Here is a 27,725-nt window from a genome sequence, read left to right as displayed (position 1 = left end):
AAACAAAGAAAAATATAGATGAACAAAATATAATCAGGAGATTGAGGATCGCCTCAGTTCAGGGTACTGTGCACAACTAAATAAAGGGTGACTTGGCGACGGGATACCGGTCTCTGTGCAGTCATTTCAGAGATTAAAAAAAGTTCGATTCGCCTCTCTCCCCATCTGTGACATTGTGCTCTCTACCTGTCCTCTCAGAAAAACCTTTCTGCCAAAGAGTTGCTCAAAGTCCTTCAAACGATTTGAAAAGAATAGCTTTTCTGGTGCGAAATGTATGTAAAAAATGTGTCTGAAAGATAAAAGACTTAACAGTTTTATGACGGTGTAATCTTTTCCTATAAATTCTGTGTCTTATGGTCTTATATTCCACCACTACCTGATGAAGGAGCAGGGCTCCAAAAGCTAAAGCTTCCAAATTTGGAGGTGTAGTGGACAGCTGTTGGACTATCCACTCCACCCTCCCCCCCCCCACCGACCTATCACCTTCATCCCCTCCCCCACTCACCTATTGTACTCTATGCTACTTTCTCCCCACCCCCACCCTCCTCTAGCTTATCTCTCCACGCTTCAGGCTCTCTGCCTTTATTCTTGATGAAGGGCTTTTCCCTGAAACGTCAATTTTACTGCTCCTCAGATGCTGCCTGAACTGCTGGGCTCTTCCAGCACCACTAATCCAGAATCTGATTTCCAGCATCTCCAGTCATTGTTTTTACCTAGTGGATTTTTAACTTTGTCCACCCCAGTCCATCATTGCTTCCTCCACATCATATGTATCAAGTGCCACTCCTATAAGAATAATTATGTCTGTCTACTATTCTATCTATTTCCCTTATTCCATTTGAATACATTAGAATTCCAGTTGTTACAAGGCAGGTATGGGAAAACTATGTTCTGTGTTGGAGGATTCAGGAACAACAGGATATAATGTTCCCTGCCTTTGGGGAGATATAGTACTTGATTCACAGAAGGTGTAAATGATATTTGGAGCAACCAGACATGACTGCCTTCAGACGCTAGGACAATAGGAACATTCAGAAGTGAGAGGGAGTACAGATTGATTTGTACTCAAATTGAGGGTCTAACCAGCCACAAAGAATGGTTTCTCCCTGTTCTTGATTGTCCTGAGAAGGTACACAAATTAAATGTTGTACAAGAGATTGTACTTTGTTTGTCAGTGGGAGACAGCTCCGCATTCAGACAGAACACTTGTGATTGACTGTTGACCTGGAACAGAAAATCATTATTGAAACCTTGGAATTCACCAGAATGATTGTGGGTTGGAGGAACAGTGGCTGCTTATCTAAATTACAAAACCAATGTTATTTTGCAATTCTCTCCTATCTCATTGGCCAGGTAAATCAAGTGCTGCAGAGGATTCCTCACGCCAGCTTATAAATGTGGGAACTCCGGAGAATTTTAACCATGCTCCTTGTTTGTCTCTCCTTCAAGTGAAGAATCCTGTGACAGTTCAAGCAAGATGAAGACAGTGGCAACCGTTTGCTTCTTATTGTTACATTTCAGTGCGCTTTCCAGGGCTTTAACCCGGGAGTATTACTTTGGAATTAGGGAAATCAATTGGAATTATGCTCCAAGTGGCAAAAATATAATTGCTGGCATAACCATCAACAAGGATGAGTGAGTATATATGAACGTCAAGTCAATTCGAAGTAGCGTGGGATCTGATTTATAAAGGTCAAAGATGGTGGAGGCTGGTCAGCATTTAAATGAGGAAGTTGGTCTAACAATGTTACATTTGATAAAACTGGGCAAATATGTTTTATATACGCACGTATGTATAAAGACTTCAGATTCCCTTATTTGAAGTCAGTAGTCAGGGTGAACTTATTGAAACATGAAAACTTTAGAGGCTTTGACGGGTTATGTTGAGAGTCTGTTTCCTGAGTTTGGACAGCCACAGTCACAGGTCAAAGAGATTGTTCACTTCAAACTGAGATAAAGATTTCTTCACTCAAGGGAACTGGAATCATTTGGAATTTTCCATCCTGGAGCAATTGGATGTGACATCTTTCAGTATATTCAAGACAGATTTTTACTTATCAAGGGAATCACGAGATACAGGGATAAGTCAGGAAAGTGGAAGACCAGCCATTATCTTACTGAATGGCCAAGCAAGCACGAAGGGTTAAATCCTACCTGAACTCCTATCACTTATGTTCTCAGAGATGGGACCTCAGGGCCCTTTACGTGTTTAAAGTAGCACAGCCCTGCCTCTGCATGTTCCACTCACCACTTCCCTCATCAGCAATAATTGAGGAGCTCTGTTCCTGGGATTGTGGTGTCTGCTTTCCACTGTTTGCTTGTTTGGTTTACAGGTTAGGCATTTGGTTCGGCGGTCAGTAATAGTTTGCAGTGATAGTGGTTATTGGTGACTGGATGCCGGTAATACAAAAGGCCTTAGTTACACCTGGGCTGCTCTTTGAGGGACTACTGAATTTAGCCATGTGTCTAATCCTCTTAGTGCTGAGAATTAATGCCAGTGCAATGATAATTTAAAAAATCATATACTATTTTTCTAATCAACCTGTTCAGAGACCTTATTACACAACAGTGGAGCAGGTGGGATTTCCACATGGGCCTCTTGGTCCATGTGAACGGACACTACCACTGTACCACGATCAATTTGTTTTTAATTCTAAAAATGTACTTTACTCATAAATATATCGTTATATACAAATAAATAGTAACTAAAGCAATCTGGTTCTGCACAATAACGTTTGAAGAAACAAACAATAGATTTGGCTCTATCCAGCAAACAAACCCAAGGCATTTGTTACTTATATAAAACTATATTTACATACATTTGAGGCATCAGAAGGGTCCAATACCTGACAGCCAAGAACAACATGATACATTGTTAAAATGCACTGAGTGATACTAACAGGGTGGCTTAAGATGATAGGTTTTCTGGACTCTCAATGGCTAAGTGTGACTGAACAATGAATCCCAGGAGCTTATATTTTATGTCCATGTTTCAAAGAGATTTCAGTTAGGATATTTATTTATTTAAATTTAGTTAAACAGCCATTGCTCCTCTAATGTCCGTCAATGCTAGCAGGATCCATATTTTTACAAATGAGCTTTGTCTGGGTTAACAGGAGTTGTGCATGACTAACCCTCTAACTGCTGAACAGGCCTCCCAACGGAAAACAGCCTAATTCTCCTGTGCGAAATTAGTTCAATTATTTTACCCTGAGAGAATGGGAAAAATAGCACTCCACAAGGATTGACCCGTGACGTAGGAGAAGTCTTTAAGATTATGATTCTTCAGAACTGAAGAAGTGATTGCAGACTCGAAATGATAACTCGATTTCTCTCGACATAGATGCAGCCAGACCTGCTGCGTTTCTCCTGCATTCTTCGTGTGCTTTCACTTTTCCAGCATCTACAGTATTTTGCTTTTATTATGTGCCAAGGATTGTTAACTTATCACTGTGGGCAGTATGGTGGCTCAACAGTTAGCACTTCTGCCTCACAGCACCAGTCTCTGGTTCGATTTCAGCCTTGAGTGACTATGTGGAGTTTGCACATTCTCCCAGGGTCTGTGTGGGTTTCCTCGGGGTGCTCTGGTTTCCTCCCACAATCCAAAGGTGTGCAGGTTAGGTGAATTGGCTACGCTAGATTTCCCACAGTGTTCAGGGTTGTATAGGTTAGATGCATTAGTCAGGGGAAATGTAGAGTAATAGGGTAGGGGAATAGGTCTGGGTGAGATACTGTTTGTGGGGTCAGCGTGGACTTATTGGGGCAAATAGCTTGTTTCCACACTGTAGGGATTCTATGATTATCACCAACCTGTTGTAATCGATTCCTGCTCATGTTATTAATGGGCTGGTTGGAATCCAGAGTGAAACCTGACTAGCTAGTTTCTAAACAAATTGCAAAGAACTGAGGATGCTGGAAATCTGAAACAAAAACAGAAATTGCTGGTGATCCTCAGCAGGTCTGGTAGCATCTGTGGAGAGAGAAAGAGTTAACATTTTGGGTCCATTTCTGAAGAAGGGTCAATGGACCCGAACGATTGAACATAAGAAATAAGAACAAGAGCCCTCGAGCCTGCTCCGCCATTCAATAAGATCACGGCTGATCATTTCATGGACTCAGCTCCACCTACCCGCCCACTCACCATAACCCTTAAATCCTGTTCAAACATCTATCCATCTTTGCCTTGAAAACATTCAATGAGGTAGCCTCAACTACTTTACCAGGCAGGGGGTTCCACAGATTCACAGTCCCTAGGGTGAAGACGTTCCTCTTTGACTCAGTCTTAAATCTGCTCCCCCTTATTTTAAGGCTTCACCCTCACAAACAACAGCCAGCCTCAGCGCAGAGTTAACACTAACTTTACATGACAGCTCCTCACTGAGGGTGAGGCTGCCAATGGTTTCCTTTCATCAAATTTCTCTGCAATCTCTAGATGCTTTTTTCCCTTCATTGAGGGTCCTGATATCTTTATCTCACTGTTTTACAATCTGTCCATGTGATATGGAGTGAGAAATTCCACAGTGGTGATCTGTTTAGCTCTGCCTTTCTGCAAATCACTGTGCAAACTGTTCACCAAATTGCAAATCATGTGAAAGATAGCAGCAACTTCTCAAGTCTGGCAAAATCCATTTTAAATTCAAGTGCAATTTATAACATCCATTAAGTCTGAAAGGCTTGACAGTGTGCTTCTGCATGACCACACGTTAGAGGAATAGCATTCCAGTGCTTTATGCAAAAGGGAGAGTCTCAGGTAGGCTTTAGTAGCACAGATTTAAGTGGCACTATGCAAAAGAATTTTGATTTTTTTTAGTTGAGATGATAATTACACAATTAATTAGACAAATAAAAAATTTGAAACCATCCATGGCCACTTTAGAAAAATAGCAAATGCTCTTCTCTTGGTTGCTTTACAAGTAGTTCTTTCTTGAACCATGCATCAAAAAACACATACCCCTGCTTTTTTAAGAGTCATTGTCTTAGAGTCATAGAGTTGTACAGCAGGGACACAGATCCTTCGTTCCGTGCCGACCAGATATCCTAAATTAATCTTGTCTCATTTGCCAGCATTTGACTGTTATTTCTCTTATCCTTTCCTGTTCATATACCCAGCCAGATGCCTTTTAAATGTTGCAATTGTACCAGCCTCCACCACCTTCCTCTGGCAGCTCATTCCATAAACATACCACCCTCTATGTGAAAAAGTAGCCCTTTTGGCCCTTTTATGCCTTCCCCCTCTCACCTTAAACCTATCCTTCTGGTTTTGGATTCCCCTACCCTGAAAAGAAAGACCTTGATTGTTCACCCTGTCCATGCTCCTCATGTTTTTATAAACCTCTGCAAAGTCATCCCTCAGTCTCCAACATCCCAGGGAAAATAGCTCTGGCCTATTCGGCGTCTCCCTCAATTGGGCCTCTTTAACTTGTACAGTGTCGATATTTCAAATGAACTGCATTAATCGTGAACTGCTTTGGAAAATGTTGAGTCAATGAGAGGCACTGTATCATGACAAAGTCTTTTTCCCCTTTGTGTTCTGATACTAGTTGTATTTTACAATATACAGGCATGCATCTGTCTACCTGAAACAAAGTCCTACCAGGATAGGGAGTATCTATAAGAAAGCTGTGTACATAGAGTATACAGATGGTAATTATACCAAGGAGGTTCCTAAACCGGAATGGTTGGGATTCCTAGGACCAATGATAAAGGCTGAACAAGGCGATGTCATCATTATTCATCTGAAGAATTTTGCTTCTCGACCTTACACACTTCATGCACACGGTTTCACCTACACTAAAGAAAACGAAGGTAACCACTTTCCTGGCTGATGTTTGATATTTTTGCTCTTTGTTCTTATTTGGGTCACTGAGTGATGCGATACGAGACTATCAGTAGCTACTGGGAGTAGCAAATGATTTAGTCACTCCACCGGGAATTGCCTTGCCTTCCCTAAGTATCTCTATGAGAGAATGACTAGGAATAACTGAAGGTTCAAAATGCTTTCTTTAGTGCAGAGAAGGCTGATGGGAGACTTCAGATTGAGGTGTATAAGATTTTGAGGGACATAGACAGGTTGAGTAGAAAGCAGCATCATTTTAATGGGGAAAGACAGGGGGTTTAGAGGAGGTGTGAAGAAAGTCTTTGTTACCCAGAGGGTGGTGGGTGTCTAAAATACACTGCCTGGGAGGGTGGTTGGTGTGGGAAACTTAACAACCTTTAAAAAAAGACTTGGACAATCACTTGAAATGTTATAACGTTCAAGGCTATGGGCCAAGTGAGGGAAGTTGGGAATCAGCGTCAATAGGTCAGTACAGACTTGATGGGCCAAAGGGCCTCTTCTATGTTGTGTGACTCCAATCAGGCTGACTTGTTGTGAAAACTAGTACAGGTAAACCCATAAGCTGCCACAATCCTTTGTACAATGTACCACAACATCAAGTGCACCTTTATAACGTCATTTCTAATTTCCACAAAGCTATACATTTTGTTAGTTTTAACACTAGAAAAAGACAACCTTGTAGAGGAGAATACTGAGATACAGGCTACTCAACTAGATGGGTTTGAGGTTCACAAGGAGGAGGTGTTAGCAATTCTGGGAAGTGTGAAAATAAATAAGCCCTTGGGCTGGATGGGATTTATCCGAGGATTCTCTGGGAAGCCAGTGAAGAGATTGCCGAGCCTTTGGTTTTGATCTTTACGTCATCACTGTCTACAGGAATAGCGCCAGAAGACTGGAGGATAGTAAGTGTTCTTCCTTTGTTCAAGAAGGGGAGTAGAGACAACCCTGGCAATTATAGACCAGTGAGCCTTACTTCAGTTTTAGTAAAGTGCTGGAAAAGATTATAAGAGTTAGGATTTACAATCATCCAGAAAGGATTAAGTTGATTAGGGGTAGTCAACATGGTTTTTTGAAGGGTAGGTCGTGCCTCACTAACCTTATTGAGTTCTTTGAGAAGGTGACCAAACAGGTGGATAAAGGTAAAGTGGTTGATATGGTGTATATGGACTTCAGTAAGGATTTTCATAAGGTTTCTCATGGTAGGCTATTACATAAAATACGGAAGGTGCTTTAGCGATTTGGATCAGAAATTGGCTAGCTGAGAGAATACAAAGGGTGGTGGTTGATGGGAAATGTTCATCCTGGAGTTTAGTTACCATTGGGGTACCGCAAGGATCTGTTTTAGGGCCACTGCTGTTTGGAATTTTTATAAATGACCTGGATAAGGGCATAGAAGGATGGGTTAGTACATTTGCAGATGACACTAAGGTTGGTGGAGTTGTGGATTGTGACGAAGGATGTTGTAGGTTACAGAGGGACATAGTTAAGCTGCAGAGCTGGGCTGAGAGGTGGTAAATGGAGTTTAATTTGGACAAATGTGAAGTGTTTCACTTTGGAAGGAGCATCAAGAATAAAGAGTACTGGGCTGATGGTAAGACTCTTGGTAGTGTCGATGAGCAGTGAGATCTTGGTGTCCACGTACATTGGTCCCTGAAAGTTGCCACCCAAAGTGATAGGGTTCTTAAGGTATGTTAGTTATTATTAATAGAGAGATTGAGTTTCGGAACCATGAGGTCATGCTGCAGCTGTACAAAACTCTGGTACGGCCGCATTTGGAGTATTGCGTACAGTTCTAGTCACCACATTATAGGAAAGATATATGGAAGCTTTGGAAAGAGGAGATTTACTAGGATGTTGCCTGGTATGGAGGAAAGGTCTTATGGGGAAAGGCTGATGGACTTGAGGTTGTTTTCATTAGAGAGATGTTTGAGAGGTGACTTAATTGAGACATATAATATAATCAAAGGATTAGATAGAGTAGATAGTGAGAGCCTTTTTCCTCAGATGGTGATGGCTAACATGAGGGGACATAGCTTTAAATTGAGGGGTGATAGATATATAGGACATATAGATATACGTCAGAGGTAGTTTCTTTACTCAGAGAGTAGTAAGGGTGTGGAACGCACTGCCTGCAACAGTAGTAGACTCACCAACTTTAAGGGCATTTAAATGGTCATTGGATAGACATACGGACGAGAATGGAACAGTATAGGCTAGATGGGATTCGGATTGGTTTCACAGGTCAGTGCAACATTGAGGGCTGAAGGGCCTGTACAGCTCTGTAATGTTCTATGTTTCTATGTCTATGTACATAAGATCCATCCCATTGATTAATTTCAATCTGTCCAATTATCTTTGTGCTTTTCTCGGAGGACCAAGTGGCCCTTACCAAAACCTACCACAAGGTTCTCTTGGGCAATAATCATGTTGCATTATCCATCATTATTCCATACAAGCAAATGGCTGCAGATGCTGGAATCCATACCGAAAACAACAAATGCTGATTACAGTGGGTCAGAAAACATCCATGTAGAGAGAGCAAGCTAGTGTTTTGAGTCTCGGTGACTTCTTCATTTCCTCTGTTTCTTAATGTACCCAGTTACCCTACCTGGTGTGGGCCACCTTCTCCTCAACACTGCCTCACATTGAGGAAGAACCATACAATTGCCCCATAGTCAATAATGCCCCTATCGCACACTGACTTTCAGCGGTGCAACCCAAACCAAACCTCTGCTCTCTGAAGTATACATTTTAAAAATCCTATGGCACTCTTTTGAAGAGTAGCAGAGATTTCTTCAGTGTCTTGGCCCTCAGTTATTTAAACCATGATTCTACGGGATGGTGGAGCAGGCTGGAAGGGCTGAATGGCCTACTTCTGCTCTGAATTTTTATGTTATTCCTCAACCATTACCACTAAAATATTGCAAGTGGCCAATTATCTCATTACTGTTTGTGGGCATCATCCTGTCCACAAATTGGCTGGTGCATTTCCTACATTATAACAGTGGCTATACTTCAACCATAGCTTCCACATCATATATCCTCTCCTTGGTCTAATCTCCACTCACACATACCCCCCAGCCCTTTCTCCTTTTAAAGGCTCAGTTGGCTGGATGGCTGACTTGCGAAGTAGAATAAAACTACCAATGAGAATTAATTTCCCAACCTGACTGAAGTCAACATGAAGGTCCCACCTTCTCAACATCATCCCTTGTCTGACACGAGTGAAAGCATAACCAATTGTCTCCCTCCAATGAGAGGGGACGATGACATCTTTACTTCGTAATCTCAAACACCACAGCTCTCTCAGAGCTTCTTCATGCTATATCACCTCTTCCAATTCTCAATCCCTTGTTAGTTCACTCAAGCTCAAACATTCAACATGAAGCTATATGCACTCCTAATAGTAATAAAAAAAGCAACGGTCACTGGTTTCAAACTTTGCAGTGTTCTGTATTATTGTCTTTGGCTTTCAAATTAAGTTTCTTGAAACTTAAAAAGACAAAAAAAGAAACTTTCAATGTGGTACCAATTTGCAACTATGAGCAGGATATTAGTGTGACGTAGCGTATAATTAATCCTGTCCTTTGCTTTCCCAGGTGCATTTTATCCTGACAACTCCACTGCCAGAGAGAAACTAGATGACCATGTAAACCCAGGAACAAATTACACTTACAAATGGGATTTAACAGAAGATCAAAGCCCAGCTGAGAGTGACATAGACTGTTTGACAAGGATTTATCACTCACATATTGATGCACCCAAGGATGTTGCAGCTGGACTTATTGGACCTTTGATTATTTGCAAAAAAGGTAATGATTGACTCAATTATGACGAGGTCGACACACACAACGTATACTGGTGGTAACACGTTGTACTGGAGAACCTCATAGTTTGACATGAAGGAAGAATAGAGGTGAAGTTTAACATATAAAAGCTGGATGTTTGTCACTGTCCCCTTTTGTACAGGAGTGATCTGTACTGGAATTGCTTCCTCCAGCAATTCCAGAACATTGCTTGATGGACAAGTAAAAAGGCAGGAAATGCTGGAAGCACTAGCAAGTCAGGCTGTTTCTGTGGAGTGAAGCAGAGTTAATAGGCGGAACCTCATAGGGGCCTGAACGATGAGGGATATTGGAAAATCTGGAAGAATTGTTTGAGAGGTCCAGCAAGGCCTTTCTCGATATCAGGAGCAATCGCCTGTATTTTCAAATGCAGCCTCACTAACTTTACACCTCATCCTGATATTACATAGCTTCTTATCCTACCTAATTCTGCGAGGAAACGGGACGCTGAGAATTCCCGACACGGAAGTCAGAGCAGGTACCTGGACACCCCAGCTCACCACTTCCTCCATCATGACGCCATCTTGGATGTCAGCCAACAACAATCTCAGGGCAGCAACTGCACACACCCCAGATAGAGGGTGGTGGCCCGTGCCCTGGCAAAGTGGAGAAGGTCATTGACCTTCTTCCTTCACTGTTAGGCATTCCGCCAGATGGCTGAGGTTGCAATGACCCTGGGGCCAGGCTGGCAGGATCTGATGGTGTGGATGGTCCTGGAGGGAAGAGGGCATCTCTCTCTGTACCAGCACATCCACCAGGAACCTGTCCACAAAGCCAGATGCCAACTTCCTTCTATCTGCCACCTCTTGGGAAAACATCACCAAGTGCACAGGACAGCTGCAGACTGACAATGCCTAATGGGTGCACAAGAGCCTGTTAAAGATGGTGTGAGTACCAGAGTTGTTGGTCTATATCCTGTCAGTGCTGAATTCTATGGTGAGTGGTAGAATTGAGCTGGCATGGGACAAGACGGGCACCACAGGATCCAGGTGAGTGGTTAATGAGGCAAATCCGGGATGACTGAATGGGAAAACATGCAGCTTCATGGAAGGAAACCCTCTCGAAAACTCAATAAAATCCAAACTTTGCCAAAAAGTGTAAGGAGGAGACCAATATTTCAGTCTGAGAGAAAATTTCATCCAAATTGACAGAGATGATATCTTCCACGCAGGACTAAATATTTAGATTCTCATAAGGTAGCAATAAAAGGTTATTGCACCGTTATGAGCTCACGATATTAGGAGTAATGTATTAGCATGGATTGAGGATTGGTTAGCACACAGAAGACAAACTCAGGGATAATAAAGAAAAAAGAAGAGTACAACACAGGAATGGGCCCTTTGGCCCACCATGTGCTGACACATGCCTTTCTAAACTAAAAACCTTTTGCCCCTACGTGGTCTGTGTCCCTCTGTTCCCTGCCCATTCATATGTCTGTCAAGATGCCTCTTAAATGTTTCTATTTACAACAGAGAAATCTTGTTAGAAACAATTGGATGTTGAAGAGGTTGCACCTAGAATAATGTGTGCAGTTTTGGTGCCCGTATTTAGGAAAGACTATACTGGAGACAGTTTGAAAGAGATTCACTAGATTGACTCCTGGAATGAAGAGGTTGACGCAATATAACTCAACAGGTTAGACTTTTATTCAATCGCATTCAGAAGAATGAGAGGTGATCTTATTGTAATACGTGAGAATCCTACGGGGTAGATATTGAGAATATGTTGGCACAAGTAGGGGAGTCTCAAACTAGGGGACATCATTACAGAATAACAGGATGTTGAAATGCCAAGGAATTTCTTCTCTCAACAGGTAGTGACTGCTTGGAATTCTCTACCTTAGAGAACAGGATAACCAAATCAATGCAAATATTTAAAGAGGAGGGATCAGATTTTTGAAATATTGAGGAGCTCGGGGCTGTGAGGAGCTGATAAGAAAGAGATGTTGAGACCTGAGGCAGATCAGAAATGATCTTATAGAAAGGCATTGCAGGCTTGAGGGGCTGATTTGTCTACTCCTGCTCTGATCGCTTATGTTCTTATGAGACTACACAAAGCAAAATATGGTATTAATCTGATGCTCTGTTTATTCCTTCTCCATCTGATCACTCATACATTTGCTGCTTATGAGACATACTTGGGTATTAAAAAAATGCTGATTGTGTTTATTTGCATAACAGTCACTAATTGTGACCAAAAGAAATCTATTTGCAGATGCTGCAAATCAGAAGTTGCCAGAAAGGCTTAGCAGGTCTGGCAGCATCTGTGGAAAGAGATCAGAGTTAACCCATTTCGGGTGAGGTGATGCTTCCTCAATAATTGTGCATAAAAATCAAGATGTCACTCTGGACCCGAAACATTAACTCAGTTTCTGTCTCCACAGTTGCTGTCAGACCTGCTGTGTTTCTCCAACATTCTCCCTGTTTTTAATTTCAAAATTAATTTGTTGGTTGTGAAAAGGAATGGCCTGAGACTGTCATTAATAGATGTAATTTTTGTTTCCTTAAACTATGAATAATTTACAATTCAAATTGACCTTTCCCATTTTACTCACCGTATAGCTCACAGAAAGGATGGGGGCGTAATGGGTGAGGTGGTGGCCATAAATGGCAGAGTGGTATTATCACCGGATTATTAATCCATAGACCTGGGGTCAAATCCTGCCACAGCAGATGGTAGAATTGAATTCAATAAAAATTCATAACCTGAAATTAAAAGTCTAACGATGACTACAAAACCATTGACAATTGTTGGAAAAACCCATCTTCTTCGCTAATGTCCATTAGGGAAGCAAACTGCCATCCTTACCTGGTCTGGCCTACATGTGACTCCAGACCCACAACAATTTGAGGTGGCATGGTGGCTCAGTGGTTAGCATTGCTGCCTCACAACACCAGGGACCTGTGTTGGATTCCCACCTTGGGTGACTGTCTGTGTGAAGTTCGCACATTCTCCCTGTGTCTGCGTGGGTTTCCTCCAGGTGCTGCAGCTTCCTCCCACAATCCAAAGATGTGCAGGCCAGGTGAATTGGCTATGCTAAATTGCCCACTGTGTTAGGTGCACTAGTCAGGGGTAAATATAGGGTAGGGGAATGGGGAATGGGGAAAGGGTGTGGGTGAGCTACTCTTCAGAGGGTCGGTGTGGATTTGTTGGGCTGAAGGTCCTGTTTCCATATTGTAGGGAATCTAATGGGGTTGACTCTTAACTGCCCTCTGGGCAATTAGGACTAGGCAATAAATGCTGGCCCAGCCAGTGATATCCCAGTCATGTGAATGAATAAAAATAAATTGTGAAATTAAGTGTGATTAGTCAGTTCCACTTTCCTGTTGATTCCTAGGTGTTCTAACTGGCAAGAAGCATCAGAATCAGGCTGCGAATGAAGAGTTTGCCTTAATGTTCTCAGTGGTCGATGAAAACCTCAGCTGGTATCTGAAAGACAATATCAGAACTTATTGCACGACTCCAAGTAAAGTGAATATAGAGGATGAAGACTTCATGGAAAGTAACCAACTGCACTGTAAGAAACCATTATTGTGCATTGATTGTAATGGTTTTAACTTCACAGAACCCCATGGTCCTCTTTTGCACAAATTGTTGTGTCATCTTGTCCTTGCTAACTGTTCTCTTTTACAGTAAAAAATCTGCATAGATTCCCTACAGTGTGGAAACAGGCCATTTGGCACAACAAGTCCACACCAACCCTCCAAAGAGTAATCCACCCAGACCCATTTCCCTCTGTCTAATGCACCGAACACTATGACCAATCCACCTAACTTGCACATTTCTTGGATTGTGGAAGGAAACAGGAGAACCTGGAGGAAGCTCACGCAGACATGGGGAGGATGTGCAAACTCCACACAGATGGTCACCCCGAGGCTAGAATCAAACCTGGGTCCCTGGCGTTGTGAGCCAGCAGTGCTCTGAGCCACTATGCCAGTCACGTTGCCTTATGTGCTGGATCATTGGAGCTATATTCACTTGTGAAGATAAGTGGGAAGACAGAGGATTGGAAGCCTTTAAATACCATAGGGGTTAACTAGAAAAGCAATAGAGGTGTTGGGGGTGGAGAAGATAAAAATGAGGTTAAGCTCATTAGTAATATAAAGGAAGATTGCATGATATTTTATTCGATATACAAAAGATAAAAGAGAAGCAAGAGTGCACATTGACCCAATAGAAAATGAGGCTGGAGATATAATAAAGGGACAAAGAAATGGCGGAGGAACTGAATAGGTACTTTGCACAGTTTTCACAGTGGAAGACACCAGCAGCAAACCAGAGCTTCAGGGGGCAGAGGTGAGTACAGTGGCCATCACTAAGGAGAAGGTGCTGGGGAAGCAGAAAGGTCTGAAGGAGGATAAATAACCAGAAGCAGATGGACTATATTCCAGGGTTCTGAAGGAGATAGCTGTGGAGATTATAGAGGCATTGGTGATGATCATTCAGGAATTACTGGAGTCAAGAAGGGTTCCAGAGGACTGGCAAATGACTAATGTATTATCCCTGTTTAAGAAGGGAGGGAGGCAGAAGACAGGAAACTATAGGTTGGTTAGCCTGACTTCGGCTATTGATAAGATTTTAAAGTCCATAATTAAGGATGAGATTGCGGAGTATTGGAAATGCATTTTAAAATAAGGCTGGGTAGGTCATGTCTGACAAATTTGTTAGAATTCTTTGAGGAGGTAATAAGCAAGTTAGGCTAAGGAGAGGCAGTGGATGTGATCTATTTGGATTTTCAGATGGCTTTTGACAAGGACCCGCACAGGAGGCTGCTTAATACGAGCCCATGGTGATAGGGGCAGGGGATTAACATGGATAGAGGTTTGGCTGACTGGCAGAATGCAAAGAGTGGGAATAAAGGGATCTTTTTACAGGATGGGAGCCAGTGACAAGTGGATTTCCACAGGAATCCGTGTTGGGGCCACAACTTTTCATTATATACATTAATGTTCTGGACAAAGGAACTGAGGATATTGTTGCTAAGTTTGCAGAAGACACATAGGTGGAGGAAGTTGAGGAATCAGGGAGACTGCAGAAGGCTCAGAGAGTGGGTAAAGAAATAGAGATGGAATACAACATGGAAAAGTGTGTGATTATACACTTTAAAGAAAGAATAGAGGCATAGACTATTTTGTTAATGGGGAAAGACTTCGGAAATCTGTATTACAAAATGACTTGGGAGTTCTAGCTCAGGATTCTCTTAAAGTGGGTTCAGTTGGCGGTTAGGAAGGCAATTGCAATGTTAGCATTCATTGTAAGAGGGCTAGAATACAAGAAGAGAGATGTACTGCTGAGGCTGTGTAAGGCTCTGGTCAGACTGCATTTGGAATATTGTGTCCCTCTATCTAAGGAAGGATGCGCTGACCTTGGAGGTGGCTGAGACGATAATTACAAGAATGCTCATGGGGATTAAGGGTTGTCAATTAGAGGAGTGGTTGAGGACTCTGGGCCAGTACTTAGATGGAGCTCAGAAGGATTGGGGTTTGGGGGGGGATGGATCTAATTAAAACTGACAGAATACTGAGAAGCCTGAATAGTATGGATAAGGTGAGGATGTTTCCATAAGTAGGAGAGACTAGATCTCGAGGGCACAGCCTCAGAGCAAATGGATGACCCTTTAGAACTGAGATGAGGAGGAATTTCTTCAGTCAAAGAGTAGTTAACCTGTGGAACTCATTGCTGCAGATAGATCTTGAGTCCAAGTCATTGAATATATTTAAGACAGAGATAGGTAGGTTCTTGATTAGTAAGGGGATCAAGTGTTACATGGAGAAGGCAAGAGAATGGGGTTGAGAAACATATCAATGATGATCGAATGGCTGAGCAAACTCAGTGGGTCGAATGGCCTAATTCTGCTCCTATATCCTATGGTCCTTTCATCTTATAGAGTTTAGAAGAATGTGGCAGGGTGAGGTTTGGGTTCTCATAGAAACCGATAAAATTCTAACAGGACTGCACAGGGTAAATGCAGGAAGGATGTTCCTGATGACCAGGGAGTCCAGGATCAGGGGTCACAGTTGAAAGATATGAGGTACGCCATTTTAGACTGAGATGAGGTGAAATTTCTTCATCCAGTGAGAGGTGAGCCTGTGGAATTCTTTGCCACTGAATGTTTTCATGACGGTGTTAGATATAGTTTTTAGGGTTAAAGCAATCAAAGAACATAGGACAAAATCAGGAACAGGGTAATGAATTGAATGCTGAGCCATGATCATATTGAATGGCTGAGCAGGCTCGAAGGGCTGAATGGCCTACTCCTGCTCCTATTTTCTATATTTCTTCATCTTCCAACCATACGTCCTGACCCTTTTCTACTCCTGTCACTGTGAATGAGTGCCTTCGCCTCCATTGAACTCGGCTATCTGGTCTTTCAGTCATCACATCTCTGCTTCTCCAAAGCATCTTTCTACCTCTCTGACACAGAAAGTATTTGTTCACGATATTGGAGTTTTCACCCTACATTACATTGAGCACTCATCAGTGCAGATTGACCAGGTTTGCAGCTTGTAAGGTCACTGTAGTATTCCTGTGGACAATAAGGCCATTTTACATCAATGCCAAGCAATGTCTGTCTCATGCATTCCCAAACAATGAACTGAAGAATCCAGCAACTTGCAATAAAAGGTGAGGAACTAATGCAGCTCTGTATCTAGTGTCGACTTTGTTCTTGCCTCTGTCACAATCCTCCATTCGACCAGCGTAAAGGCCCCCTTGTGGTGCAGAGGTAGCATTCCTATCTCTGAGCCAGCGGACCTAGGTTCAAGTCTCACCTGCTCCAAAGGTATATAATAACATTGCTGCAACAATGTTTGAGGGAAAAAAGGAGTCTTGTGGTACAGTGTAGTGTCTCTGCCTTTGTTCCAGGTTCAAGTCCCACTTGAACCAGAGGTTCACGAGAATGGTCCCAAGAATAAAAAACTTAACATGTGAGGAACGTTTGAGAACTCTGGGTCGATTCTCGATGGAGTTTAGAAGGATGGGGGGGGGGGGGGGGATCTAATTGAACCATACAGAATACTGAATGGCCTGAGCAGAGTAGATGTTGGAAAAATTTTTCCATTGGTAGGAGAGACTAGGGCACAGCCTTGGAGTAAAGGGAAGACCTTTTAGAATGGAGATGAGGAGAACCTTCTTCAGCCAGAGAGTGGTAAATTTATGGAATTCACTGTCACAGAAGGCTGTGGAGGCCAAGTCATTGATTATATTCAAGACTGAAATAGATAGGTTCTTGAGTTCAAGGGTATCAAGGGTTATGTGGAGAAAGCGGGAGAATGGGGTTGAGAAACCTATCAGCCTAAATTCTGCTCCTTATCTTATAGCCTTATAACATTTCTGGATAGTTTTGTTTATAGAAAAAATCCACCCAACTAAACTCCCCTCTTCCCAAGCCCTGAACTATTTCTTTAATTTCTCTCTTATCTTTCCTCAAGCTATCTCTGAGCTCATCTCATCTCTCAGACCTAGTTCCTGCTCCTTGACTATATTTAAGGCTAATGCAGACATATTTTTGGTCTCTCACAAAATCAAGGGATTCAGGGAGTGAGCGGGCAAGTAAATGGGAGACAATGGCCTAGTGGTGTTATCACAAGCCTATTAATCCAGTAACCCAGGTCACATCCTGGCAACATGCGTTTTTGAATCCTTCCATGGCAGATGGCGGAATTTGAATTCACTGAAAAGAGTCTAATGATGACCATGAAATCTTTGTTGATTGTTGAAAAACCATGTCTAGTTCACTAATGCCTTTTAGTGAAGGAAACTGCCATCCTTACCTGGTCTGAGACAAAAAAGCTGCAGACGCTAGAATCCAAAGTCAACAAACAGGAGACTGGATGAGCACAGCAAGCTAGGCAGCATCAGGAGGTGAAGAAGTCAATGTTTTGGGTATTCCTATACCTGAAACTTTCACTCCTCCATCTCCTGATGCTGCCTAGCTTGCTGTGTTCTTCCAGCCTCCTGTTTGTCTATCTTTACCTGATCTGGCCAACATGTGATTCCAGACCCACGGCAATGTGACTGAATCTTAGCAGCCATCTGGACAATTAGGGATGGGCAATAAATTGCTGGCCTGACTAGAGATGCCTACATCCCATGAATGAATTAAAAGAAAAACTATTGTAACAGTAAATATCTTCATTTTTATTTATTAAAGAAGATATGCCATAAATGGTATTAGTTTACAACAGATTAGTCCTCAGTTGTTCCAGTAAAGGCGCGGATGGAGAACTACACAGGGTCCCCACAACGTCGGAGAAATCCTTGTGGTTCAGACTTCCAGAACCTCCCTTGAGTAATAGGTGGCAAATGCTAAGAGAAGCTGTTATTATTTTGGGCTGAGGTTGGGTTAGATGTATGCAGGGGATATTGTACAGATTGGGATAACCAAAGAGAGCAGAAAAGATGGAGTAAAGAGGAGATGGTGCTGTGTTGGCAGGAGCAGTAATGGCAGGTTGGAGATGTGGGAGATAGTGTAAGTTTGATAAAGCATTGATGTTGCTGATGGATCAATATCGAAAATATTTTTTAAATTTTACATTCTATGTATTTCTTTACAGCCATTAATGGATATGTCTATGGAAACCTCCCTGGCCTCTCTATGTTCACTGGGGACAAAGTGGTCTGGTATCTGTTTGGAATGGGAAATGAGGTGGACATACACTCTGCCTATTTCCTTGGGCAATCTCTGATTGATAGGCATCAGCACGTTGATACTATCAGCCTATTTCCTGCCACGTTTGTCACAGCTGTAATGGTGCCCAAGAATCCAGGAAAGTGGCTGCTCAGTTGTCAAGTCAATGACCATGTAGAAGGTAGGACAATTCTTATTTTTCATGCTTAATTGTGGTGCTTTTTTTTGTGCTTGAAAAGTCTTTGAAGAGGGCTGGGAATGTGTAAAATTCCGACTTCTTCCATATTTGATCCATACTCCTTGATATCCTTATCCAACTCGATGGGGACAATGGAAATGGAAATTTCCAGCACCTCTTTTTTTCAAATGATTTATCTTTCATTTTAAAGTTCTACCCTCTTTGTTCTGGTCTCCCTAATCTGAGAAAATGGTTTGCAGAAAGCGACAAAAGGCAATTCAAGGTGTGAGTCGCGGTTGGAATTGGTAGTGATCTTTCAGTCACCTGCATCTCTGCAAAAGTTCCTAATTATCAAGCCAGACAACCCTACATGATGTTCAGACTAACCCTTAACCCCAACCCACTATAGAATAACTCTCTAAAGGGCTGGTTGATTAACTATTCTACTTATATTTTGGGTTGAACTTCCATCAGACACTGAAGCAGCATGCACACACTGACTCCCACAGCTACCTAGATTACACCTCCTTCCACCCTGCCCCCTGTAAAAACGCCATCCCATATTCCCAATTCCTTCGCCTTCGCCGCATCTGCTCCCAGGAGGACCAATTCCAATACCGAACAACCCAGATGGCCTCCTTCTTCAAAGACCGCAATTTCCCCTCAGACGTGGTTGACGATGCTCTCCACCACATCTCCTCCACTTCCCGCTCCCCCGCCCTTGAATCCAGCCCCTCCAATTGCCACCGGGACAGAACCCCACTGGTCCTCACCTACCACCCCACCAACCTCCAGATACATCGTATCATCCTTCGTCATTTCCGCCACCTCCAAACAGACCCCACCACCAAGGATATATTTCCCTCCCCATCCCTATCAGAGTTCTGGAAAGACCACTCCCTCTGTGACTCCCTCGTCAGATCCACACCCCCACCAACCCAACCTCCACTCCCGGCACCTTCCCCTGCAACCGCAAGAAATGCAAAACTTGCGCCCACACCTCCCCCCTCACCTCCCTCCAAGGCCCCAAGGGATCCTTCCATATCGGTCACAAATTCACCTGCACCTCCACACACATCATTTACTGCATCTGCTGCACCCGATGTGGACTCCTCTACATTGGGGAGACGGGCCGCCTACTTGCGGAACATTTCAGAGAACACCTCTGGGACACCTGCACCAACCAACCCAACCGTCCTGTGGCTGAACACTTTAACTCCCCCTCCCACTCCACCAAGGACATGCAGGTCCTTGGCCTCCTCCATCGCCAGACCATGGCAACATGACGCCTGGAGGAAGAGTGCCTCATCTTCCGCCTAGGAACCCTACAACCACAAGGGATGAATGCAGATTTCTCCAGCTTTCTCATTTCCCCTCCACCCACCTTTTCTTAGTCCCAACCCTCAGACTCAGCACCACCTTCTTGACCTGCAATCTTCTTCCCGACCTCTCCGCCCCCACCCCCTCTCCGGCCTATCACCCTCACCTTAACCTCCTTCCACCTATCATATTCCCAACGCCCCTCCCCCAAGTCCCTCCTCCCTACCTTTTATCATAGCCTGCTTGGCACACCCTCCTCATTCCTGAAGAAGGGCTTATGCCCGAAATGTCGATTCTCCTGTTCCTTTGATGCTGCCTGACCTGCTGCGCTTTTCCAGCAACTCATTTTTAAGCTCTGATTTCCAGCATCTGCAGCCCTCACTTTCTCCTCCTTGCATACACTTTTAGTCCGATAGGGCCACAATTACCATTAAGTGCAGTTTTTTTTAGATTAGATTACTTACAGTGTGGAAACAGGCCCTTCGGCCCAACAAGTCTACACCGACCCTCCGAAGAACAACCCACCCAGACCCATTCCCCTACATTTACCCCTTCACCTAATACTACAGGCAATTTAGCATGGCCAGTTCACCTGACCTGCACATTTTTGGACTCTGGGAGGAAACCGGAGCACCTGGAGGAAACCCACGCAGACACGGGGAGAATGTGCAATCTCCATTTCTGGGGCCCCCAATATCTTTACAATGGGTTCAGGACCCCATACCTATTGGACACTAGTAATCTGTTGGTCTTTAGTCCAATATTCTGAATCAGAACTTCGGTGTTCCCAAACTTAAATCCAATTCCAGAAATTACTGAGTCTAACACCACAGTCTCCAAGGCAGAAAGTGCCAAAGAGTCACTGTTCACCACAAAGCTCCAACCTTTGGCCTTCTAACTTAGGCATCCACTCACCATTCCCGATAATAACCGTGATTATTTTTATGGTTATAGCTGGAATGCAAGCCTTATTTGATGTTGTAGACTATGAAAAGAAAACCAAAAAGCCTACGCGTGAAGGAAATGAAAGACGCTATTACATTGCTGCAGAGGAAATCATCTGGGACTATGCACCATCTGGTCTGGACCAATTCACAGCAAAGCCTTTAACCAGTCCACACAGGTATGTTGCAGGAAGCCATTGTGTATGTATGTGCAAGAGAAGTAGCCAAGCCAGGAGAAAATGTCAGTCTGTGGACAAATTTCTAGACTTGGGATATGATATTGGTTCGAATGCATTGGGATGTGTTTCTTAGAATCATAGAAACCCAGTACAGAGCCCCCTTGCTAGCAGGTTCCTTCACTGGGAAATGAATGCGGAAACCATGGCTCTCTTTGTGTGGTTGCATGAGCTTCTGTCCACTTGAGTGAGTGCATGGTTTTCTATCTGCCACTGGTTGATTGGACAATTGACTTCCAATGCAGAGTGACACCATCAGTGACATGTACCAAATGGACTGCATCAGCTCAAGAAGGCAGCTCACCACCACCTTCGCAGGGCAATTAGGGAACGAGCAATAAACGTTGCTCTAGCCAGAGACACCCACGTCCAACACATAATTAAAACAAACAGACATATGTACGAAGAGGAATCTGAATCCCCATATTCTTGATTGAACTGAACCAGTGGCCATCTTGAGAAAGGGGCTTGACTGAGCAGAAAGGAGAATGGGGTGAACAGCAACATTAATTGTGGAGGGCGTAATATAATCTTCATTAATTGCATTATGCTCTTGTACCTGCAGTGATTCTGTGACATTTTTTGAAAAAGGAGAGAAAAGAATTGGAGGAAAATACAAAAAAGCTGTTTACAGAGAATACACAAGTGACACTTTTAAAACGCAGAAGCAGCGGACGCAACAGGAACAGCATCTTGGAATACTTGGTAAAGATTATATTGAGAAATTTCTTCAATTGCTCCAGTTTGATATTCCATTCTGATAAGTGATGTATTTTACCATACAACAAAGTCTCAGCACTTTTAACGTTCATCCGTCCATAATTCAGATAAATGCGAGGTGCAGCATTTTGGAAAACCAAATCAGAGCAGGGTTTTTACACTTAATAGTAAGGTCCGAGGGAGTGTTGCTGAACAAAGAGACCTTGGAGTGCAGGTTCATTGTTCCTTGAAAGTGAAGTTGCAGGTAGATAGGATAGTGAAGAAGGTGTTTGGTATGCTTTCCTTTATTGGTCAAAGTATTGAGTACAGGAGTTGGGAGGTCATGTTGCGGCTGTAAAGGACATTGGTTAGGCCACTGTTGGAATATTGCATGCAAATCTGGTCTCCTTCCTATTGGAAAGATGTTGTGAAACTTGAAAGAGTTCAGAAAAGATTTACAAGGATGTTGCCAGGGTTGGAGGATTTGAGCTATAGGGAGAGGCTGAACAAGCTGGGGCTGTTTTCCCTGTAGCATCGAAGGCTGAATGGTGACCTTATAGAGATTTATAAAATTATGAGGGGCATGGAAAGAGTAAATAGGCAAAGTCTTTTCCCTGGGATGGGGAAGTCCAGAACTAGAGGGCATAGGGTTAGGGTGAGAGAGGAAAGATATAAAAGAGACCTAAGGAGCAACTATTTTCACACAGAGGGTGGTATGTGTATGGAATAAGCTGCCAAAGGAAGTGGTGGAGGCAGGTAAAATTACAACATTTAAAAGGCATCCGGATGTGTATATGAATAGGAAGGGTTTAGAGGGATATGGGTCAAGTGCTGGCAAATGGGACGAGATTAGGTTAGGGTAATTGGTCAGCATGGATTTGATTCTGTGCTGTATATCTCTATGACTCCATGACTCCATCCATACTTCCCACTGCTTTGAGAAAGCAATCAACATAATGAATGACTCCTCCCACCTGGTATACTCTCTCCCACCTCTTATGTCAAGCAGAAGATGTAAAAATTGGTACTAATGTATGAAAAGACTCAAGACCACCTTCTTTCATGCTGTTATCAGACTTTTGAACAGACCTCTCAAATGTGAATTCTGATCTCTCTCAATGTCTGTAACATTATATTCTGCACTCTGCTCTCCAATCCCAATGCATTTGATATGGTAAGATCTGCCTATATAACACACAAAATAACACTTTTTCTTTTATCTTGGTACATGTGACAACAATCAATCAATATAAGGGAGAGGCAATGAATAGATCTTGACTTTATGCAATAGGAATTTTGTTTTACCTCTAGCCCTAGTTTTAGCTCTACTGAAGCCATCATAGATAAAAACAGGGGAGAGATGTCGAAAACGTTGTCAAACACATATCACCCATTTTACAGTAAGATACAAAGTCCAACATCCAAGATTCTCGTTCACTCACCCCTTTAACTCCAGACAGATTTTTGATAAGAAATACCTAACAGATAAAAAATGTCTCACATGCATTTACTATCTACTGGGCCATCTGATAACAACATTGCCACTTGAACTATTGCAGTTTATTAAGCCAATTGCCAAGTGTGGGGCCCTAAGATCTTTAGACCCAACAGACAGGCTGACAACAAAGGAGCAAGAACATCTTACAATACTGTAACCTCTTAATCGAAACACTGGAGCTGTTGACAGAAATTCCTGTTCCACAGGTGCCATTTTGCGCAAAGAACACTTCAAGAATTAAAATATATAGAAAGACTAGTTTGTGATGATTGGGGCAACTTTCTTCAGCATTTAGAACAAATCTGCAATTCATTTAAGCCCTTTAATGGCTTCTGACACCGAATAGCCCATGTACAAGCAGCTCTTCCACTGTCTCATACGCTGTTTTGAAATGCAGGATCCTGGAAAAGCTCAGCTACAGAGACAGAAACAATATTCATTAGGTTGAAACAAAAACAGAAATTACTGGAAAAGCTAAGCAGATCTGTCAGCATCTGAGGAGAGAAACTAGGGTTAACGTTCCAGGTCAAGTTCCTCAGAACTCAGTTCTGAGGATGGGTCACTCAATCTGAAATGTTAACTTTGATTGCATTCCACGGATTCTGCTAGACCTACTGAGCTTTTCCAGCAATTCCTGTTTTGCAGAATCTGCAGCTCTTTTGGTTTTCATCAGGTTGAAGACTTTGGAATCACTTCATATAATGGAGAAGTGTACAGTTAGCATTCACATGGGCAACATTACATGTTCATAAGTTCATAAGATAAAGGAGCAGAATTTGGCCATTTGGCCCATCGAGTCTGCTCTGCCATTCGATCATGGCTGATTTGCTCCTCACCCCCATTTTCCTGCCTTCTCCCCATAACCCTTCAAACCATTACCAATCAAAAATCTGTCTAACTCCTCCTTAAGTTTACTCACTGTCCCAGCATCCACCGCACTTTGGGGTAGCGAATTCCACAGATGCACAACCCTTTGGGAGAAGTAGTTTCTCTTCAACTCTGTCTTAACTTTGCTCCCCCTTAGCCTAGGACTATGCCCTCTTGTCCCAGAATGCCCCACAAGAGGAAGCATCCACTCCACATCTGTTTTACCCACACCTTTTATCATCTTGAATACCTCAATTTGATCTCCCCTCTTTCTTCTAAATTCCAGAGAGTATAGGCCTAACCTGTTCAATCTCTCTTCATACAACAAACCCCTCATCTCTGGCATCAATCTAGTGAATCTCCTCTGAACTGCCTCCAATGCCACTACATCTTTCCTCAAATAAGGGGACCAAACCTGTGCACAATATTCCAGGTGCGGTCTTACCAATGCCTTGTATAGTTGCAACAATAATTCCTTACCTTTATATGCTATTCCTTCAGCTATAAAAGTCAATATTTCATTTGCTTTCTTGATTATCTGCTGTACATAAGTACTAGTTTTCTATGACTCATGAACGAGGACACCCAGGTCCCTCTGAATTGGAGCACGCCGAAGTCTCTCCCCATTTACATAATAGGTCGCCTTCCCATTTTTCTGACCCAAATGCAAGATCTCGCACTTATCCACATTAAACTCCATCTGCCACATTTTGGCCCACTCTCCTAACCAATCTATATCCATTTGTAAGGTTCTTATTTCCTCATTGCAATTTACCATCCTGCCTATTTTTGTCTCATCAGCAAAGTTGGCTTTAGAGGCTTCTCTCCCTGTATCCAAGTCGTTAATGTAGATTGTAAATAGCTGGGGCCCAAGGACTGAACCCTGTAACACCCCACTGGTTACATCTGGCCATCCCCCAAAAAAAACATTTATCCCAACACTGTGTTCTGTCCATCAGCTGATCATCTATCCAAGGTAATAAATTACCCCCAATCCTATATGATCCAACCTTGTGAATTAACCTATATTGTGGCACCTTATTAAATACCTTCCAGAGGTCCAGATACAATACACCTACTGGATCCCCATTGTCCACTTTGCTTGTTACATCTTCAATTAGTCAAAAATGATTTGCCCTGCATTAACTTCCTGCATTAGCCTATACTTTAACTGGAACCTCGACTCTGATTGGGAAGCTGATGACCATCACTGGGTTGGGAATGAGCTGCTTCCCAGATGATATGATGTTTGACCATAATCCACTTGAAGTAACTCACCTCCTGACTCACCAAAGTCTGACCATCATCCAGAAGAAATGTGATGGAATATTCCCCGTTTGAATGGATGCCTAGAATTCCAACAACACTCAAGAAGCTTGACACCATCCATAACAAAGCAGCCCACTTGACTGGCACCACATCCACAAGCCTCCACTCCCTCCACCACTAATGCTGAGTAACAGCAAAGTGTATTACCTAAAAGATGCATTGCAGAAATGCACCAAGGCTCCACACCCACGACCACCTCCATGTAGAAGGACAAGGGCAGCAAACACATGGGAGCACTATCACCTCCAAGTTCCCCACCAAACTACTCACCATAATCACCAAATATGTTGCCATTCTTTCAAAGTACTGGCTTCCCTCCCTGAAGGCATTGTATAAGGCTATTAGACTATAAAAACTAGGAACAGAAGTAGGCCGTTCAGCCCATCGAGCCTACTCTGCTAGTCTATAGGATCACAGCTGATCTGACATTCCTCACGTCCACTTTCCTGTCCTTTCCCTGTATCCTTTGAATCCCCTACTCATCAAGAATCTATCTATTTCAGACTTAAATATACACAATGACTTTGCCCTCACAGCTCTCTGTGGCAAGGAGTTCCAAAGACTCAGAACTCTCTGAGAGAAGAATTATCTCCTCATGTCCGTCTTAAAATTGCTCCCTTTAAATCTGCTTTTGGACACTCCCATAAGGAGTAACATCCTCTCAGTATTGACCCTGTCAAGCCCTTTAAGAATCCAATATGTTTCAAGGAGATCACCTCTCATTCTTCACAACTCCAGTGAGTAGAGTCCCAACCTGTTTAACCTTTGCTCCTACGGCAATCCCTTCATAGCAGAGATCCCCAAGTGAAATTCTCTGAATTTTCTGCCATGTAATAACATCTTTTCATAAATAAAGGGACCAAAACTGCTCACAGTTCTTCAGGCATGGTTTCTTCTGCACCTTGCACAATTTCAGTAAGACTCTCTTATTCCAACACCTTTGAAATAAGGCCTGACATTCCATTGGCCTTACCTGCTGTAACTATGTGCTAACCTTTTGTGTTTTGTGCGCAAGTTCCCCCAAGATCCTTTGTGTTGCAGCTTTCTGCAGTTTGTATTCATCCTTCTAACTTCACATTTTCCCACATTATATTATGTCTTGTAGGGCTATCGCCACCAAGTGAATGAAGTGAGTTTGTCAAAAGCATTTGCCCATTGACATTGACTGGGATTTCACCCTTCGTGTGAAGATGCAGAATTATACATTAAACATGCTTTATGGTCTCAGTCACTTTCAGTGCAAGATACTGTAGACTCTTTTATCATGTACTCTGCAGGAAGAAACTGCTAACTGTGATCATGTTTCTCTCTGCAGGACCTGTCATTAAAGCCGAAGTTGGGGATAGGATCAAGGTGACCTTCTGGAACAATGCCAGCCACATGTACAGTATTCAAGCTCACGGAGTCCTCTATGACAAAGATTCTGAAGGAGCCAAATACCAAACTTCCACATCGGGTAATGCAGCCTAAAAATATTCACCCGTCAAAAATGTTGGATGCATTCTGACCTTAAGGACAGATCTTAAAGATTATTTATAACTTTGGGGGTGGCATGGTGGCTCAGTGGTCAGCAATGCTGCCTCACAGTGCCAGGGACCTGGGTTCGATTCCTGCCTCGGGTGACTGTCTATGTGGAGTTTGCACATTCTCCCTGTATCTGCTTGGACTTCCTCCCGGTGCTCTGATTTCCGCCCGTGGTCCAAAAATGTGCAGGTTAAGTGAATTGGCCATGGGAAATTGCCCATAATGTGCAGGGATGTGTAGATTAGGTGCGTTAGTCAGGGGAAATGTACAGTAATAGGGTAGGGGAGTGGGTCTGGGTAGGATTCTCTTAGGCGGGTCGGTGTGGACTTATTGGGCCAAATGACCTGTTTCTACACTGTAGGGATTCTATGATAGAGCCACAGGAAATGGGAAAGTGTCATATTTAAATGTAGGCACAGGGCTAGCGGGAGAAGGCCATTCAGCTCCTCAAGTTTGTGCTACCTTCCAGATTGATCATTTGCCTCAGCACCATTTTCCTCTGCTATCCCCAAATCCCCTGATTGCATTTGTACCTCAATATCACTGTCCTGAGCGTACACAGGATATTCCAGATGTTCTCTCTCTGACTTTACTCTTTACTGCTTTACTGCAAGTGTTTTGTGATAAAGGCCAGCATTCGTCCTGGATTTTTTGCTTGAAATCTGCCCCAGGCCACAGCCTCCACTATGGTGAGGGTAAAGAGGCACGTTCCAATTCCACCCCAGCCTGAACAGGGGAATCGAACTCTGTGGTACCAATCTGGTCAACACCATCCACCAGTCAATTCAGCCATGAGTCCACTTTGCCATGGTGACATACA

The 27,725-nt window shown here is 43.0% G+C and overlaps 1 protein-coding gene across 1 annotated transcript in view; it reads left to right on the top strand.

Moving 5' to 3' along the window:
* Nucleotides 1-1,384: 1,384 nt before the first annotated feature.
* cp (ceruloplasmin) overlaps nt 1,385-27,725 on the top strand; it is a 58,114-nt gene continuing 31,773 nt past the window's right edge. The window contains exons 1-8 of the mRNA XM_043702682.2: nt 1,385-1,635; nt 5,561-5,805; nt 9,436-9,648; nt 13,019-13,198; nt 18,237-18,491; nt 20,763-20,931; nt 21,554-21,693; nt 26,697-26,837. Of these exons, the coding sequence (XP_043558617.2) occupies nt 1,478-1,635; nt 5,561-5,805; nt 9,436-9,648; nt 13,019-13,198; nt 18,237-18,491; nt 20,763-20,931; nt 21,554-21,693; nt 26,697-26,837 (1,501 nt within the window). The 5' untranslated portion in view covers nt 1,385-1,477. The remainder of the gene's footprint in view (nt 1,636-5,560; nt 5,806-9,435; nt 9,649-13,018; nt 13,199-18,236; nt 18,492-20,762; nt 20,932-21,553; nt 21,694-26,696; nt 26,838-27,725) is intronic.

Source organism: Chiloscyllium plagiosum, unplaced genomic scaffold, assembly GCF_037043375.1.
Source record: "Chiloscyllium plagiosum isolate Xiang-an unplaced genomic scaffold, Cpla_swu_hap1 HiC_scaffold_13, whole genome shotgun sequence".
Lineage (NCBI taxonomy): Eukaryota > Metazoa > Chordata > Chondrichthyes > Orectolobiformes > Hemiscylliidae > Chiloscyllium > Chiloscyllium plagiosum.
This window is presented reverse-complemented; position numbering and strand designations above follow the sequence as displayed.